Here is a 17,147-nt window from a genome sequence, read left to right on the forward strand (position 1 = left end):
TGTGCTTTGGGCCTGGGCAGAGCCTGACTGACCTTCCAGTTGAAACCCGACCCGTTCCCAGTTGCACACTAATCATTAACATCAAGTTCTTGGTAACGCACTGAGTAAACAAGGCATAAAGATTTTAAAAAAAAAGGGTGAAAAAAAAGAGAAAAAAAACTATCTTGAGCAAAACAGCCAGCAAGTTGTTATTGTTAAGTTTCCAGCAACCCACAGTTGATCAACCCCTCCCCCTTCTCATATACTAATGAAGGACCATGATGCATTGCAGTGGGTGAAAAACAGCCGTACCGGCGGCGGTGGAGCGTGGCCGAGGCGCGGCTGTTTCATTTGCCAGACGTCACTTTAGATTTCCTGCCTGCCCGATTGATTTGCAGAGTAGGGGTGGGTGGGGGCCGGTGGGAGCCGGTTGTGTTCTTTAATGAAGTGAATAGCTCAACATGTCGCCGCGGCCGCCCCATTGGTGGGCCAGGCGGTGCTCTGTCACTATTGTTCAGCCTACGACCGGGCGCGCAGGAGGGAGGGGGGCGCCGAACTCACCGTGGCACCAGGTAGACCTCGCTCACCGGGGAAGCCCCGGAGGCCGGGAGGGCCGTCTTTACCAGAGGTCCCCTGAGGGCCGGGATCTCCCTGTGGGGGGGGGGAGGGGGGAGAAGAGAAATACATCAGTGGAAACAAAGAAACGGCCAATTCAAACAACAAGTATTATAGAAGCAACATGAGGACATTTCTATCAGAAGCCTTCTCCGTCATATCCTTTACAATCAACGTCACTTTTTAGGCATAACATAATTATTATAATCTCTTCTACCCTGCTGAATACACCAAACTTGATGTGGGAATAACGTATAATTAAATGTATTGCTTTTTATACCTGGCTCCCTAAAGGCAGTCAAATAAAACAATGTGCCATCTGTCGTGTTCGTATTGAATCAGTAGATATGATAGATAAACAAGAACTTAAGAAACAATGAGTATCAAATCCATTGAAATGATACCGACAAAGTGATAGATCATCATTTAAATGAGGGGCAACCTTTTCTTTGGTTTACACATGATGGGTTTGTTTTTATTAAACAATTCTATTACATTTGATCAGTTGCCTGCCGCTGATAGAGTCAGATTGTTGTCCACAAAGGCAGTGTCAGGCTAGAAGTGGCAAGTAAGAGTAGCCATTAATCAATAGTGTGTAGGTAAACACATTCAGCATATGAATTATAAAGCGTAATCTAGTGTTGTTCGTAGTGGGAATTGTTCGTAGGGGGACGAGGCACCAAGGCACCACATTAACCCGGCACATTGCTTGCCAATGCTTTTTTTTTTTTTTTTTTTTTTTAACTGGCAACACAGTTTACTAGCCTGAATTGATATGATTGTTTCACTTCATCATCAGTACCACACATCTTCTGTCTGAGCTGCTCTCAGACCCGGCAGGGTTGCTTGCACCTCGTCCTTAGACCAAGCAGTCCTACCATCACCTGGGAACCAGACCATTCAGCCAGCTCATATTTGTATTTGCTCTGGAATAAATGCCGGCCCCCCTCCTGTTCAGACAGATTTCCATAAGACATGGCCCAGGGCGGGCCAAATACAGCTGTGTGTCTATTATGGGGCTGGTTTATTGTTACCATGACTGTACAGAGGAGGCTTTTTCACAAATAATAAAAATGGCGGATCCTGCTGTTTCACATGTTTTGTTGATCTGATGGTTGTATCTCTATCCAATCGTGTCAAGAGGTGTTTTGGTCTGGGCCCTTTGCTAAAGCTCCTTTGAAATTGAAAACTAACAGCAGTTCCAGATAATAGTCATTTTGAATGGGTGTGGCGATGTCTAATGGCTAATTCTATGTTATAGCAGAACCTTTGGGGGGAGGCAGAATAGAGCCGGGACTGGGTACCAGCAACGTCCTGGTTCTCTGTTTCATGACAGACATATTGTCCTGAAGAAAACGCAGTAAAAAAGCATCTGTATTTCTTCAGTGGGAACTTGTTGATGGTAAACTACTTCTGACCTGGTTTGTGTCAGCTGTTAATAGCCATCGCACAGTTAGAGATCCCCGCCTCCAACAACATGATTGGTGGAAATAAATATTAATCAAAAGAGAATTAGCCATCCCGTTCACCCAAACATGAGTCTGCCATCAGACTTTGGGTATTAATCTAAAACAGATTTTTGAGACTTCTTCCACCTAAAACAATCCCTGATCGTATAACGGGTAACCATATCGCAAGTGACGTCGCTTTCTGTTGATTTTTTTAAAGCCGTTTTTTACCGTTTTAGAACTCCTCCATTTAATAATATCTGACTTTGGTGCACGCTCTCTTTGTATATTACTTAAGTACCCAACAAGTTAATAACATCTGACTCTGGTTTACTCTCTCTTTATATACAACTATACTACTCAACTACTGGTTAATAATAAGTGACCCTGGTTCACTCTCTCTCTTTGTAAATCACTATACTCCTAAACTAGTTGTAAAGCAATACACAATGCATTGACAGTTCATCAGCTATGATTGATAGCTGTGATAAATAAATGATGAATAATGGACTTCTGAACACCCCTCTAGTGATCTTTCTTCTCTGTCTTTTTGTGACAGACATTAATCTTAATATTGACCATTAGACTCAATCATTTAGCTGGGGTGAATTTCAGTCTCTTGAATTCATTTTCACTGCGACCAAACGTTGGCTCCCATCGCTTTTCAATCAACGGCTACACACTGACGACAGAGCGCTGAAGTGTAGGAAACTCTGCACTAATTACGAGGGACAGGAATATGGCGGAATACAGCAATAATGAAACAGGCCAAGTGTCACAGTCAATACCTATAACCATAGTTTAAAAACAAACAACTTCATCAATCAACCCGACAAACATCAATACATTGAGATCATCCCCAGGTGTATATGTGTCATTTGTTTAGTGTCTTATAAATTGGAGTTTCCTTTTCCAGACATCCATTTAAGGATCGATTGACAGTTTCACCCACTATTAGAGTTTAAGCACAAACTGTGGCAGGAGATTTCTCCATTGCGTCTGATAATACCTGGCCCTATCTGGGTGTTTTGGATGGCTCCAAAAGTTGGATGCGCACACAACCTCAACCAACTTCCACTCTTGCTTGTTCCTTTAAAGACCCACAAAACAAAGCTGTTAGCCCTTCTTTCCTTTTTTCCTTCCTTGCAGTATTATTTTGTGTGGTACTTTTGTCTTGACAGGCCTGTCTCTACCTGCAAACAGGGGAGGCAGACTCAAGAGGCATAAGAGGATTTGGCCTCCGCCGCCCAAGCAGCAAACACCTCCAGGATGTGCCTTTGGCATACAGATAGAGGAGACACTGCTTTTGAGTGTGTGTGTGTGTGTGTGTGTGTGAGTGTGTGTGGAGCTGTCCATGGTTGAGGGTGGTGCCATGAGTGGCAGAGGGCTTGCAGTTAGCCGTCGGACTTGATTAAAGTGTCTGCCTGGGAGGAGATGGGGAGAAAATGAAAGGGGGAAGCGTGGGGGCCCGGGGAGGCTGGCTGCACCTTGTAATGTGGGATGGTTTCAGAAGGGGAAAAAAAAGAACCACAAAATAGAAGGGGAGAAATGCCATCCGTCTCCGAGATGGATTGTGTTTTCCCTTAATGTGCACGTGATTGCCGACTAGGAGGGCAGCTCGAGACAGCCACTGCCTGCAAACTCAAGTACCCTCATTTCTCACGCAAGCATGGTGTTTTCTTTTTTTTTTTTTTTTTTTATTCTTCCGATTTTAGCATCATTATCTTTGTGCCAGACTATGCTTTTCAACAAATGCTGTTCCGCAAACAAACCATCCATTCAAAACCGATAATCCATGAAGCCTTGTAGCTTGGATTCATATTGGCTTCCATTATAAACGTTGTTAAAACACTGCATAAAATGGTTTAGTCAGTTCTATTGTTGGTGTACATTTGTCAAACTGTTTTTTTGAAACTGAAAACCATTATTTTTCTCTCTAACTTACTGAACACTGACTTTGAATCCATCACGTCGGATTAGTAAACCTCTTCCAGCTTTAGACCTGGACTGTTCATGTCATTCACCAGCACTGACCTTTGCCCCCTCCTTGCCAGCAGCACCAGGTAGACCCTGCTCTCCGGGTGGGCCCGGGGGTCCGGGGTGGCCTCTTTCGCCCACTGGGCCAGTCTCTCCGGTGGGTCCCTAGGGCACCAACACAACTTTAGCTTCAAGTCTCCCAAAGTCAGAGGGTGACATCCAGCTGAGCAGAGAGACGGCTGCGTTGTTTGCATCTTGGACTTCCCTCATCCTCAAAACATTATGCTATGAATGTGCTACACTTATTATTATAATTCAACCCATCATCATTTATATTTATGACGATGACAACATATGAACCAAAGTCAACTTAAATCCCAAACTACTAGGTAAGTGTAACCAGCAACCATAAAGGGAAACTGAAATATGAAGTGATGCAACCATAGATGATGAGTCAGCTATGGTTGAGATCCTCTTACCTGGGGTCCGACCACTCCTCCGGGCCCCGGGGGGCCTGTCTTTCCTTGGAATCCCTAAAGATAGAGAAGAGAAGTCTCATTGCATATTAAACACAACATGCTGCCATGGACCCTGCCATTGATGTAACACCACTTTTGTCCTCATCAAATGTGTTTGTCCAGGGAGAGTAACACTGCGGTTCAACGTCTGCTGTGGTGAGTGGTGATTCATGATGCATAATCAGCCGTTAATCAGTACCACTACTTGAGTACAGGACGACGTCTTTCAAATGTAAAATGGAGAATTATGAGGATGTCTATTGTGCGTCCCTTGTTGGACAGGTCCACACGTTCTATATTGTGTGTTATGCATAGTATTGGCCGGTTATTTGCACAGCACCAATATTGGTACTCTTTTCTTAGCTGTAGTCTATTTTATAATATAGGGTAGAAGTATGGAATTTGAATGGATTACGGACACACATTGTGTGTGATTTTGGTCATTCTTTAATCTCGAGTGTTTCAGTGTTGCATTAATAGACGAACGGTGCTCCCGGACATGCCCTCCACAAGTCACAGATGAACCCTGCTGATGCATTTATGCATGGTTATTAATATTATACTGAGCGCACAGCCAATGTTCCAGTGAGTAGAACACAGGGCCAGCGGGTGGTCACTACTGGATCTAACAGAGAAGGAGGTCGACCATGGTCCCATTAAAACGTAGATCTATTCTCAGCCATCTGTATCTCCGTTTTCAATCCAATCAATATTCAACGTGTGCAGTAGTCTGTCCTCCATTTACTCATCTTTGTAACCTGCCGTGATTAAGGCAGCGTTAGTAATGGATGATGAGGATCTGTCAGCCCCCTCTGATCACAACCACTCTGGCTCCATCGATTTAGCGTGCTTCCTGATTGATGCGGATGTGTTATTCATCCATTGCTTGTCTATCGGACGCCATGGTAACAGCGCCAAAACCGGTCCCCTCACAAACCTGACAGACGAGCGGAGACGTGTGGGAACGGTGCGCTGGGGGGAAGGGGCGCTGGTGAGTTTGATTACCGTGATCAATTCTTGTATCGGATGCTCCAGGAGCCCCACATAAATCCTCCCCCGGAGAAGGTGATAATGAAAACTCTTCATAAACGCTCTCAATGAAATCCCTGCGTAGTGGTCGCTTGAACCTTGGGTGGGGAGTGTGTGTATCTGTGTGTGTGTGTGTGTGTGTGTTGGGGGGGGGAGGTTGCAGATCACTACGATAGAGTTTGTGAGAAAGGAAGGGGGGATGGGGAGGTGAATGTGTTCCAGGTTGTGTGAGCATTATGCAGTGTGTTTAAGGCTCCTCTGGTCGGGGGATGGCCGCTGCATACAAAGCACGGATACACCCGAAGATAACGGCTGAGATAAGGGCTGAGATAAGGGCTGAGATAAGGGCTGAGATAAGAGCTGAGATAAGGGCTGAGATAAGGGCTGAGATAAGGGTTGAGATAAGGGCTGAGATAAGGGCTGAGATAAGGGTTGAGATAAGGGCTGAGATAAGGGCTGAGATAAGGGCTGTGTCTGGCCAGCTGATCCCTGCTCCAGGCTCTTCAGCGGGGCTGAATCCCTGCTCCAGGCTCTTCAGCGGGGCTGAATCCCTGCTCCAGGCTCTTCAGCGGGGCTGAATCCCTGCTCCAGGCTCTTCTGGACGGCTCTCATACTCCTGGCTTCCACAACGCTCTGCAGCGCCATTGTTCAAGCAGGTTCCCTCACTTTCGAAAGAGGTTCAATCACTTCAGCAACAGTTGTTTCTTTGTTGACTTGCGCTTTAACAGCTTGGTTTGTCACGAGTGCCACAAACCATTAGACCGTCCATATTACCAACTATTTGTAGATTTATCAAAAATACTTTTGATCCACAATATTAGAAAACAGGACAGGGATGGGAGCAAGACTGCAGGGTGAGGGTGGGATGGTGGGGATTCATTGAACCCAAGGTCCGCTCTACTAAACAACAGACGGGTCTGTAGAGAGCGGTGATAAGCTTTGAGTTTAAGAGATTAGGAGATAGTGAACCGAGGTGAAGATGAGGTCTGGGGAGACGGCAAATCACTGATAGTGCATCAAATCAGTGAAAATATATCTTATGGTTGGTGCACAAAACCACTGTTGGTTCAGCAGACCACTGGTGGACCAGATATCTAATGGTTCACCAGACCACAGTTGGACCAGATATCTAATGGTTCACCAGATCACTGTTAGTGCACAAAGTCACTGTTGGTAAACCAAATCCCTGTAGGTGCACCAAGGCTGTGTTGCACCAGACCACCAGACCAGGTCCAGATTTGTGACACTGATATGAAACAAGGTGAAGGACTGAGCAGGGACTCACTGTCTCTCCACGCTGGCCAGGGTGTCCGGGCAGGCCGTCCTTCCCTGCAGGTCCCTGCCAAACACAAACAGACAGTCAGAGAGTGATGAACTCAATGTCAATCAAATGAAGGATTCCTGCCAAAAGATAAATACATTAAATTGTACTGGTGATAATAAATTATTCTCTAAAGTCTCTGAAAAAAACAGTTTGACTGTATTATTGTTCACATTTAAAGTGATTTTGAGAATAACATAATCACACTTAATCACACTTAGCGTCGGTTTTTATTGCTTGGTTTAAATGTTTGGTCACTCTTTTCAAATGTAAATAAATGAACATGATGACTAATACACTGCAATTTGAACACAAGGCTTTACTGGCTCGACTGTAACAGGAGGGAAATCTCTGAATAACAGCCACACTAAAGATCATTTCACTTCAGTGATCCTGGTTCATAATTTATTTTGTTTTTGTGCAGAAAATTATTTTACTCACAGGTGGGCCCTTTGGTCCGGGGAAGCCGACCGGCCCCTGGGGTCCTTGAGGCCCCTGAGACAATGAACAGGTGAAGAAAGTGAATACAACTGAAACAAGGAGAACAGAGCCATCACATGTCTTAAGAATACGTGTACAAATAGTCCAAATAAACTCTAACATGGGTTCTCACAAAGATCACACGTTCCCACGCAATAAACCAGCGCACACCAGCCCCAGACCGGCGGGGGGTTGCCATAACAACAACAACATGGTTGGCTGGTTGCTTGTGACTGACCAAGACAGGGGAGGCGGGCTGTTTACCTTAACACGAAGAAACTTCAGAAACTAGATCCCAAGAGGCAAAGGTCAAAGTGAAAGGGATGGGAGACGTATATTTTTGTGATATGGATTTAGACATTCACAATACATGTTTAAGGGGTACCAGATGGGTAAAATAACTATATCAATGATTTCTGAATATACGTTTCAAGAGAGGAGATTCAAACTGAGAAGGTAGAAGAAGAACAATAGAATAGAGGAATGGCCGTGTGTTGCTAATCTGTGCACTGTGTACCGTGCGCACACACACACACACACACACACACACACACACACACACACACACATACACACACACACACACACACACACACCAGTGTATGGCTGCTCAGGGAAACATGGCCCAGCTGCTAAACATTTACAGACACACGCCACGGCTTTATCACCATTGTCCATCCCAAAGAGCAAAGGGTCCAAACGACAACATCTGCCTTCAGACATTAAGGAGAGGAAGGGGGGGGGGGGGCTTTCATTATGCAGAGGTCTCTGCTGCCTCTGGAGGGCGGAGGATGAGTCACCACCCACAACCCCATCCCTATCACCACTACCAACCCCATCCCTATCAACACCAATACCACTACCAACCCCATCCCTATCAACACCAATACCACTACCAACACCATCGCCATCACCGAGTGATCACAGAGTCGTCTGCTGAACACGGGGTCCCTGGGGGCCCCGCGTGTCCCCTGAGGTACATTAAGACAGGGCTAATGTGGGCTCTACTCACCCTCTCGCCGGGTGGGCCTGGGGGGCCGTCGTTGCCCGCTGTCCCCTGCAGGAGGGAGACCGAGCGGTCAGTTTCACACACACCACAGCACTCAGTTCATCAGGCCTGTCTTTTACTGCCTGCGACAACCGATGTGTTCGGCAAAACCTTCAAGGTTAAATGATATGTGCAATGAGTGTGTGTGTGTGTGTGTGTAAATGTTTTTTTTTTTTTATGTACATTTCTGTGTATATGCCGATTATCTAGAGATTATATGTTCATGTTCATTCCTCACGGTATTTTTGTGTTGACATTTCTCTTTGCTTATTTTGTTCCTTATATTTTACGAATAATAAAGGAAAATCTGAAAATCAAGGTAGTCTGACGTATGAAGTACCTTGGGGCCTGGCTTGCCTGTGGGACCTCGGGCCCCTCGTCCACCGCGCGGACCCTACGGTGGGGGATGGAGAGAGATGGAGAGAGAGGACATCAGAACGACTGACAGAGCTCAGTGCATGAGTTAGAGAGATGACATAAGAACTACCGACAGAGCGCATGAGTTAGAGAGATGACATAAGAACTACCGACAGAGCGCATGAGATGGAGATGACGTCAGATCGACTGACAGAGCGCATGAGATAGAGATGACATCAGAACGACTGACAGAGTGCATGAGATAGAGATGACATCAGAACGACTGACAGAGTGCATGCACTTCTATAAGAGCAGTGCAGTCAAAGTCCAAGGCACACGCCTGTGTCGGGTCAGATGTCCTTTTTCAAATTCTGTGTCCTAAAGGAACAAGTCTGAAGCAAGCAGAGAGCATGTTGTGCTTTGGTCTTATAGACTTATAGTACCATAATATTAATAATAAGTTACATCACATGAAGTGTATATCATTAGCTTTCCGTAAAGAGAAGGTTTTTCGATAAGCAAATCCTTCAGAACAAATCAGATATGCATTCAAGACCTTGAGGGATGTACTAATTAAATACTAAATGTATTTATTTCCATTCGTCATTTTCACTGTAATCACTAATAGCATTGGCATGCTATTAGAATTAGCATTAGCATGAGATTAGCAGATGGTTGTAGCGACGATACGTACCGTCGGACCTCTCTGTCCCCTTGGACCCGGTTTACCTGCGACACCCTGTGATGGAAACAGAAATATAGTTTAATATATCTTATATATGGCACAGGGTGATTCAAACCACCCTCTTTCTTATCCTAATACATCTGGGTGCGGAAGAGTCACGAACAAGTTCAAACTGTATATGTTCTGTGTTGTGGCAATCACTAGCATGTCGTCTTAATCAGTGCTTTTTATGATTCCCTCGAGCACATCACAGGAGCTTCACACCTGGCTACTCCTGTAGCCAGGTGTGAAGTCACTGTGGAGAACCACTGAATTTGAGTTTAATTGAATAAAATGCTTCAGGAAGGGAGCATCTTGCCCGGTTCTCTGCTACAGCCTTGTTCGTCTTCTTTCACTTCCTAATAGTCTCTGCGTTGCATCCTCCTCTGTGTACATGAGGGACATCTGTGGCTTTCTGATGAAAGAAACTAAACGTTTTCATAATCCTTTCTTCCTGAACTTTGGCCTCTGGTTTTCAACTATGGTCCTGACACAAAGCCACAGCATTCCTGCCATGAGGGTCATTCTGCTGGCATTAATAATTTATTTCATTAGGAGGGGCTAGGAGAGGCTATGGTGGAATTCAATTTTGCATAAGGCTTAGCAAGCAAATGGTGCACAGCCTCACCGGACTGTGGGTGTTTGTGTGTGTGTGCTTGCGCATAAGCGTCCTTGCCTGCGTACCTGCTTGTGTGCGCGACTGTGAACATGTCTTTGACGTCATCCAAGACATCACAGAAACGTTAGATGTGTGTTTCAGTCTGGTGACAGAGTCATTCTGCGTGTGATTGAGTAGGAGGCAATATGTTTCTCCAGTCGGATTTCAGCCGCCGTCAACCACAAGATACATTTTTTTTTCACTTGTTTGTAATCGGCTTCTACAACCCTTTTGGCGAGCTCCCCATATCCCCATATCTCCCCATATCTACATCTTCTTGTGTGGAGAGCTTCTCAAACATCTGATCAGTCACCATGGACCCTACAGAAGGGCTGCAGATGGACTATAAAAACTGACTGGAATTGGGGATAACACACAAACATGGGTTTTTGAACTGTGTGGGTGTATGACATGGTGATGGTGTGTGTTGATGTGTTGCTGTGTGTATGTGTGTGTGTGTGTGTGTGTGTGTGTGTGTGTGTGTGTGTGTGTTTGTGTGTGTGTGTGTGTGTGTGAGTAAGGCTACGGTGTGCTTTGTGCCGAACCACACCACAGTATCACAAAAGCTGGTGCCTGAATTTTATTGAGCTAGTAGAAGGTTAACGCTAATGAGATCAATCCCTGATTGCACTACATAACGGTCTTATGTGGCATTTAAAGGGAGGCTTTGCTAATGTCAAAGACGTGCATAACGCAATCACCGCGTGCTAAGCGCTAACACCTGATCAGCGAAAAACAGGAGGCCGAAGTGAAATCAAAGATCAACCGTGAACATCAATACCCATCATGAACTACATCACTTTGGGAGCAGAAGTTATGGCCACTTATATCGTGCTTATCGCTGAGTGCATCCACGTAGCGTCGCTTCTGACGCAACAGTAAAGAGGGGCTCTCAGACAGAGGGATATTAGCACCCACATGAGGAGCGTTCCACCCTGGAGAATATAGATGGAGGGAGCCTGTTGTGCTAGAGGGGCTTGTGTGCCTTAGTGAGCCCATGGGAGGGTGTCCTTAGGTGATGCTGACATTCTCCAGGTGTGGGAGGGGTGGCTCCTCTCCCCAACCACATTATCCATGGCCAGAAACTAATGGCCGCCGTTCTGAACTCTCCTTGCTCTCCTCTTCAGCCGCCACTTTGTCTGACAGACAGAGCGACAATTTGTTTGCTTTGAATAGACCCGTTTTGCAGAGGCGTCATCGTAAGACAGGGGCTTAGTGGAAAATGAATTCAGCCCTGGACTGGGGCAGCGGTGATGGAGGTGGTGGTGATGGTGGTGGTGATGGTAATGGAGGTGGTGGTGGTGACGGAGGGAGTGGTGGTAGTAATGGGGATGGTGGGTGTGGTGCTGACGGTGGTGGTGGTGGAGGTAGTGGAGGTGGTGATGGCGATGGTGTTGGTAGTGGTATTGGTGTTGATAGGGATGGGGTTGGTAGTGGTGATAGGGATAGGGTTGTGGGTGGTGACTAGGGTGGATGTGGTGGTGGTGGTGGTGTAGTTATTGACAGTCCAGGGGGTTGTTGTGTTCTCCTCTCTGGGAGACATTGATCCTGGCTCCGGAGGTCGTTTCATGCCGAGTCATCACACTGACGCTTCCATAATTGGAACCAATTTCCTTTTGTGTGGGATTATGATTGCTCGGCCAATGTATTACACAAACACTCAGGAAGGAAGTGTGTCTCTATCGAGAGAGTGTTTGTGTTTTTGGGAGTATGCATGTTTTTGCAATCCTGTCTGTAACACTGGGTGACTATGTTTGGTGAAATGTAATTGTCCTTGTATATACGTGTGGATATAGGCACACTCATTTGCTTGTGTGTGTGTGTGTGTGTGTGTGTGTGCCTGGGTGCGTGTGTGCCTGCGTGCATGTGTGTCTGTGTTTGTGATCTTTACCCTGCCGCCTTTTTCTCCATTGGCTCCAGCAAACCCAGGGAAGCCAGTTGAGCCCTGCAAACAATACAGTTAATCATTAGGACAGTTGCAGTGACAGTGTGCGTGCATGTGTGCGTGCATGTGTGCATGCGTGTGTGGAGGACAACATGTGAGTGGGGTTGCGTGGGGGGCAGGTCAGGCGACTCCTGATGAGGACGGACAGGCCCCAACAGGAGCTAGCTGTCTGTGTTGGTCGGATCACGTCAACTCAGATTAGCATCTGCAAGGGATCCACCACAGAGGGAAGCTAACAGCGAAGCTAACAGCGAAGCTAACAGCGAGCTGTGTTCGTGGCACTCAGTTGCCGATGTGGTTGCTTGTGTTGACTGGGATGCTCATTCAGTTAGGGGCTTGGGTGTTTGGGTGCGTTTTTGTGCTTTTGGAAAAAAAGAAAATAAGGCTTTGGAGGAGTGGCTTTAGTGGATTAAAACTGTACAGCCAAGCCACTGACAGGTCTAAAGTGCCAACTGCTATGATTTCCTGGCATTGGGCGGCTTCTTGGCACCACAGGTTGGAAAGCTGCTTAGGGAAACAGGGTACTCTCTCTGCAGCTTTGCATCTGAGGTGTTTCAGTAGAAAAAAACACCTGCTGGAACCATCTTGTTGCAATGAGTTCCTGTCACTTAACTCCTCAAGAATAACAACATTGTTTCCTATGAATGCGATTGAAAAATCATCGTTTTTTGTGAAAATGTCAAGACTCTCCATCAGCACTGGGTCTAAACCTCCAAATAAGGTCATGCCCTGAGCCGAATGTTCACTCTAGATGTTGAGGATAACCAAAGTGAGGGAGGCGTTAAATGTGCTTTAAATGGAAATAGACATCTTCATATTTTTCTTAGATTACAATTACTACACTTTTATAGTCATAATTCTAATAATTATTTGCCAGCAGGAAAGAAATATCATTAGAAGCTATTGTAATCTAAAGTAAGCGGATCATGAAAGACCCGTGATTGACTGTTGCACCAGCTGTGAGCTTTTTTTGTGGCTTGTTTTCAATGTTATTTATGCTTACCTTTATGCTACGTACCTTCTGAGCCAATCCATAATAAAAAAAATGTTTACATACAGTCCAAACACACTAGAAAACAACATAGGCCACCGATTTTGAAAGGACGCCTGCCTGTTGTTTCTTCATGCGTGACGTTAACCATTAACTGTCTTTCAGAGAACGGCAGGGGAGGAACCGTGACAACAGAGAAATATCAAGGACCGTGTATGAGGACTGTTACCAGGTGCAACATCGTTATCAGCGTTATCAGGAGCCAACACTATTAGTGTGTCAGTTAATCAATGCACTTTGTGGAGCTGGATTAAGCACCATGTTTTGATTTTGTTTGTTTTCATGAGGGGTGTTGGGGGGTCGGCAAGGGATTGTACCTTTGGCCCCTGTCTTCCCGGATAGCCTGGCAGTCCGGGGACCCCCAGTTTACCCTGTAGGAAGTCATCAATGAGCACACATTGCATTGCAAGCACCAGCAACAACAACAACAGCAACAACAACAACAACAACTCTCTTAGCACAAACAATGCATTGATGAGGAACAAAAATAATTCCAATATTACGTCATATCAGACAAGATGTGTGACATACTTTTAAAGTTTTAAATTAAAAACCATGATACTCTGAACATGTTGAAGACGTGACTCACCTTTTCACCAGCATGACCCATGGGGCCTGACTCTCCGTTAGGGCCCGCTCGGCCCTTGGGGCCCTCAGGACCATCCTCACCACGGGGCCCCAACATACCCAGCTCTCCCTTTGGTGTCGCACACACAGACACAGACATAGACACACACACATAAAAACACATAAACACACACGCACACGCACACGCACACGCACACGCACACACACACACACACACACACACACACACACACATGCACATACATACACACACAAGCAAACATAAGGGCATAAAAGGGGGGATGAAGTGAGAGGAGGAATGGGTAGAGAGGAGAAGAAGGGAGAGTAGAGGTTAATTGTGTAATCACGTATGCAAACCACGGCCACCAGCAGGAAATTAGGGTTTTGTGAGCGAGGATGAGCGGCGGCTCCTTACCCGGTCTCCCTTGAGACCCATATCTCCCTTGAATCCAGGGAAGCCATCCTCGCCCTGAAACGACACCGCAATGGAAATGTTCACCTCATTCAGACAACACAACATTGTTTTCACTCGTATACTAAGGAGTTTCGTCTGCTGAGCCTCGAGCTGTGTTTGTATTAATTGTTCTTGTTTCTTCATTGTTTGTTTGATTCATCGTGTTTTAAAAGTGTCTGTTTCCTAGAGTGCCAGGAAGTGTATCCATTTTTGGAACTCAACGGCTCCATGCTTCCTGCCTTAAGTTGGGAGGAATCACATGCCTGTTGCTGCCACCTGCTGGTCGCAACGCGTAACAACATTCCAATAATGGGTAAAAGAATGCTAATAATTTCCGTATGAGTGAAAATCTGAGTAAAATCGGTAAGAAAAGATGATCATGTTTAACATGTGTGAGTGTGTAAACAGGGATGGCTGATTCTTCTGAAATAAATTAATAATTTGAACTCTGGTCCACTCAAGAGGAAATGTTGATGTGAATGGGGTTTCAAGTGATGCTGAAGGCCACAGATTGATCTAGCCCTTCCTCTCATGTTGGCTCACACCCTCTTTCCTCCCCTCGCCTGGTCTGACAGCTGCATGCGCCCCTAGCCCTGCCTGATGCATTATGCAGCGGCCATCATGTCTGCTGCCACTAGCCTACAGCTTCAAGACCACACACACAAGGACAAACACACACACACACACACACACACACACACACACACACACACACACACACACACACACACACACACACACACACACACACACACACATGCACACTTACACACACACACACACACACACACACACACACACACACACATGCATAGGCACACACATTCATGTAAAAACCCAAACACTCAAAGATAAACCGGGCATCTAGACATAGATACAAACAAACAGAAATTCACAAATGCATGCACACGCACAGACACATTACACACACTCACACGTACTCAAACGCATGCACCTAAAGTGGGGAGAGCTGGTGTGAGGAGAAAAGAGAAGAGATATGCTTTATTCATAACTCCTTTCTACTTGAGGATTTCTTGTTGGATCTCTGTATAAATAATTCAATAAAGAGCAAATATGAACGTGGCTGTTGCTGTAACCCTCTCAAAGTTATTTCAATATATAAGCACTTAGACTAATAATTACTCAGAATAACAAAACACCTATTTTAGTTTTTAACACAACATGCTGTAAATAATGAATTTGAATCCGAAGGTCCCATCAACACAGTGGTGTGCCTCTCTTGAAACAATTAACAATCGACAGACTGACCCCAGGTCAGCAGCCTCAGTCTCAGACTGTTGCGTCCGACCTTGGAGAATTGAGTATACAAAATAAATAATTTTGTGGTTGTTGTTGTTGATGTATTTCTGACAACTCAAAGGCCAACAGCAACCTGATGATGACAGCTGATAAAACACAAGAGGACCCCAGACCTGACCGGGGAGGCATCAGTGTATGCTGTCTCACACACACACACACACACACACACACACACACACACACACACACACACACACACACACACACACACACACACACACACACACACACACACACTCACACACACACACACACACACACACACACACACACACACACACACACACACACACACACACACACTTACACACACACACACACACAGCATAACGAGGAACACCGTGATATGTACCTTCTCTCCCTTCCCACCCTTGAGTCCACGGACACCGTCAGCACCCTGTCAACAGAGAGGAACACAGGTCAGCCTTAGATTAGCATTAGCACCCTAACGCGGCTAAACACACAGGCTATGGACTAGTGGCTGCTACATGTCTGCTACTTGAGAGGCCCCAAATCTGGTCCACCCCACCTCTTCAGCTTTTTATTCACCCACACTTCTGAACTTGCACAGCACAAGTACAAAATATAATAACGAAGGATAGGGTTTAGAAAACCGCAGCATTAACGATAGAACTGGTCTAGAAGAATCAATGGAATCAATCGAAAGAGTAGAAAACCTAAATAGTTGGAAGAAGATCGATTGGATAAAGAATAAAGACATCATACGCATGCTTCATAACTGTTACGTCATTCTTCTCCCAGTACCTCTACCTCTCTATGTCCCATGCACAGCAGATCTAATGTATGTGTGTGTGTGTGTGAATGTCCTAGGGACCGTACCTTGACACCGCGGGGGCCGGGATAGCCAATGGGTCCCTGGGGCCCGGCCTGACCCTAGAGGAGGGAAACAGAACAAAATCTCATTAAACCTGCTATCACTACTGTACCATAAACCATACTTAATGTACACACCCACATACAATACACATCATCATTTAGGTATTCTCTTTGTATGTCCATCATTCAAAGTCATTCAACACACCATCCATAGCACCAACAGAACACAACTATAACCATCCATCATCCATCATGGATCGTCTGTCCGTCCATCCACCAACCCATCCATCCGCATAATAGAGCTAGTGAAGACTTACTAGTGATCCTTTCTCCCCTGGTGGTCCCTCTTTGCCAGGATGGCCCTGTTTTGAAGAAACAGAACCATGAAACATCTTCTTTACACCATATACGTAAACACAATAACACTTGTGGTCTTCCTCCATATTGACGTTGAATACAAACCTCCAATGAATACTGTCCAATGAAAGACTGATGGCCAAGTAATGAATATGTACATCTAAATAAATAATATACAAACGTGTTGAGTATAAGGCAGTGAAGTATGATTCAGTGTGACTGAATCATACATGACTTCCAGGTGACCTTGCAGGTATCTGCAGGAGTGTCTTTAACAGACACACCTGGTAGAGGCTTAAGTGAGGTGTAAGGTGGAGGCAGATAAATATGGCCATACATCAACAGGTTTCAGGGCCTGGAAGCAAACTTGTCACACCTCCCTCCCTCCCTCCCTCCCTCTCTCCCTCCCTCCTTTCCTCCCTCCTTGAACACATCGACGCC

At 45.6% G+C, this 17,147-nt stretch overlaps 1 protein-coding gene across 4 annotated transcripts in view; it reads right to left on the minus strand.

The window, feature by feature from the left end:
* col11a1a (collagen, type XI, alpha 1a) overlaps positions 1-17,147 on the minus strand; it is a 73,530-nt gene that overhangs the window by 23,150 nt on the left and 33,233 nt on the right. For all 4 annotated transcript variants that reach the window (XM_079755198.1, XM_079755197.1, XM_079755196.1 and 1 more), the window contains 15 exons: positions 16,667-16,711; positions 16,353-16,406; positions 15,865-15,909; positions 14,154-14,207; positions 13,740-13,847; positions 13,468-13,521; positions 12,046-12,099; positions 9,467-9,511; positions 8,756-8,809; positions 8,380-8,424; positions 7,329-7,382; positions 6,852-6,905; positions 4,499-4,552; positions 4,077-4,184; positions 541-630 (listed from right to left, as the gene is read on the minus strand). In XM_079755198.1, the coding sequence (XP_079611324.1) occupies positions 541-630; positions 4,077-4,184; positions 4,499-4,552; positions 6,852-6,905; positions 7,329-7,382; positions 8,380-8,424; positions 8,756-8,809; positions 9,467-9,511; positions 12,046-12,099; positions 13,468-13,521; positions 13,740-13,847; positions 14,154-14,207; positions 15,865-15,909; positions 16,353-16,406; positions 16,667-16,711 (918 nt within the window). The remainder of the gene's footprint in view (positions 1-540; positions 631-4,076; positions 4,185-4,498; positions 4,553-6,851; positions 6,906-7,328; positions 7,383-8,379; positions 8,425-8,755; positions 8,810-9,466; positions 9,512-12,045; positions 12,100-13,467; positions 13,522-13,739; positions 13,848-14,153; positions 14,208-15,864; positions 15,910-16,352; positions 16,407-16,666; positions 16,712-17,147) is intronic.

Source organism: Pollachius pollachius (genome assembly GCF_949987615.1).
Source record: "Pollachius pollachius genome assembly, chromosome: 17".
Classification (NCBI taxonomy): Eukaryota; Metazoa; Chordata; class Actinopteri; order Gadiformes; family Gadidae; genus Pollachius; species Pollachius pollachius.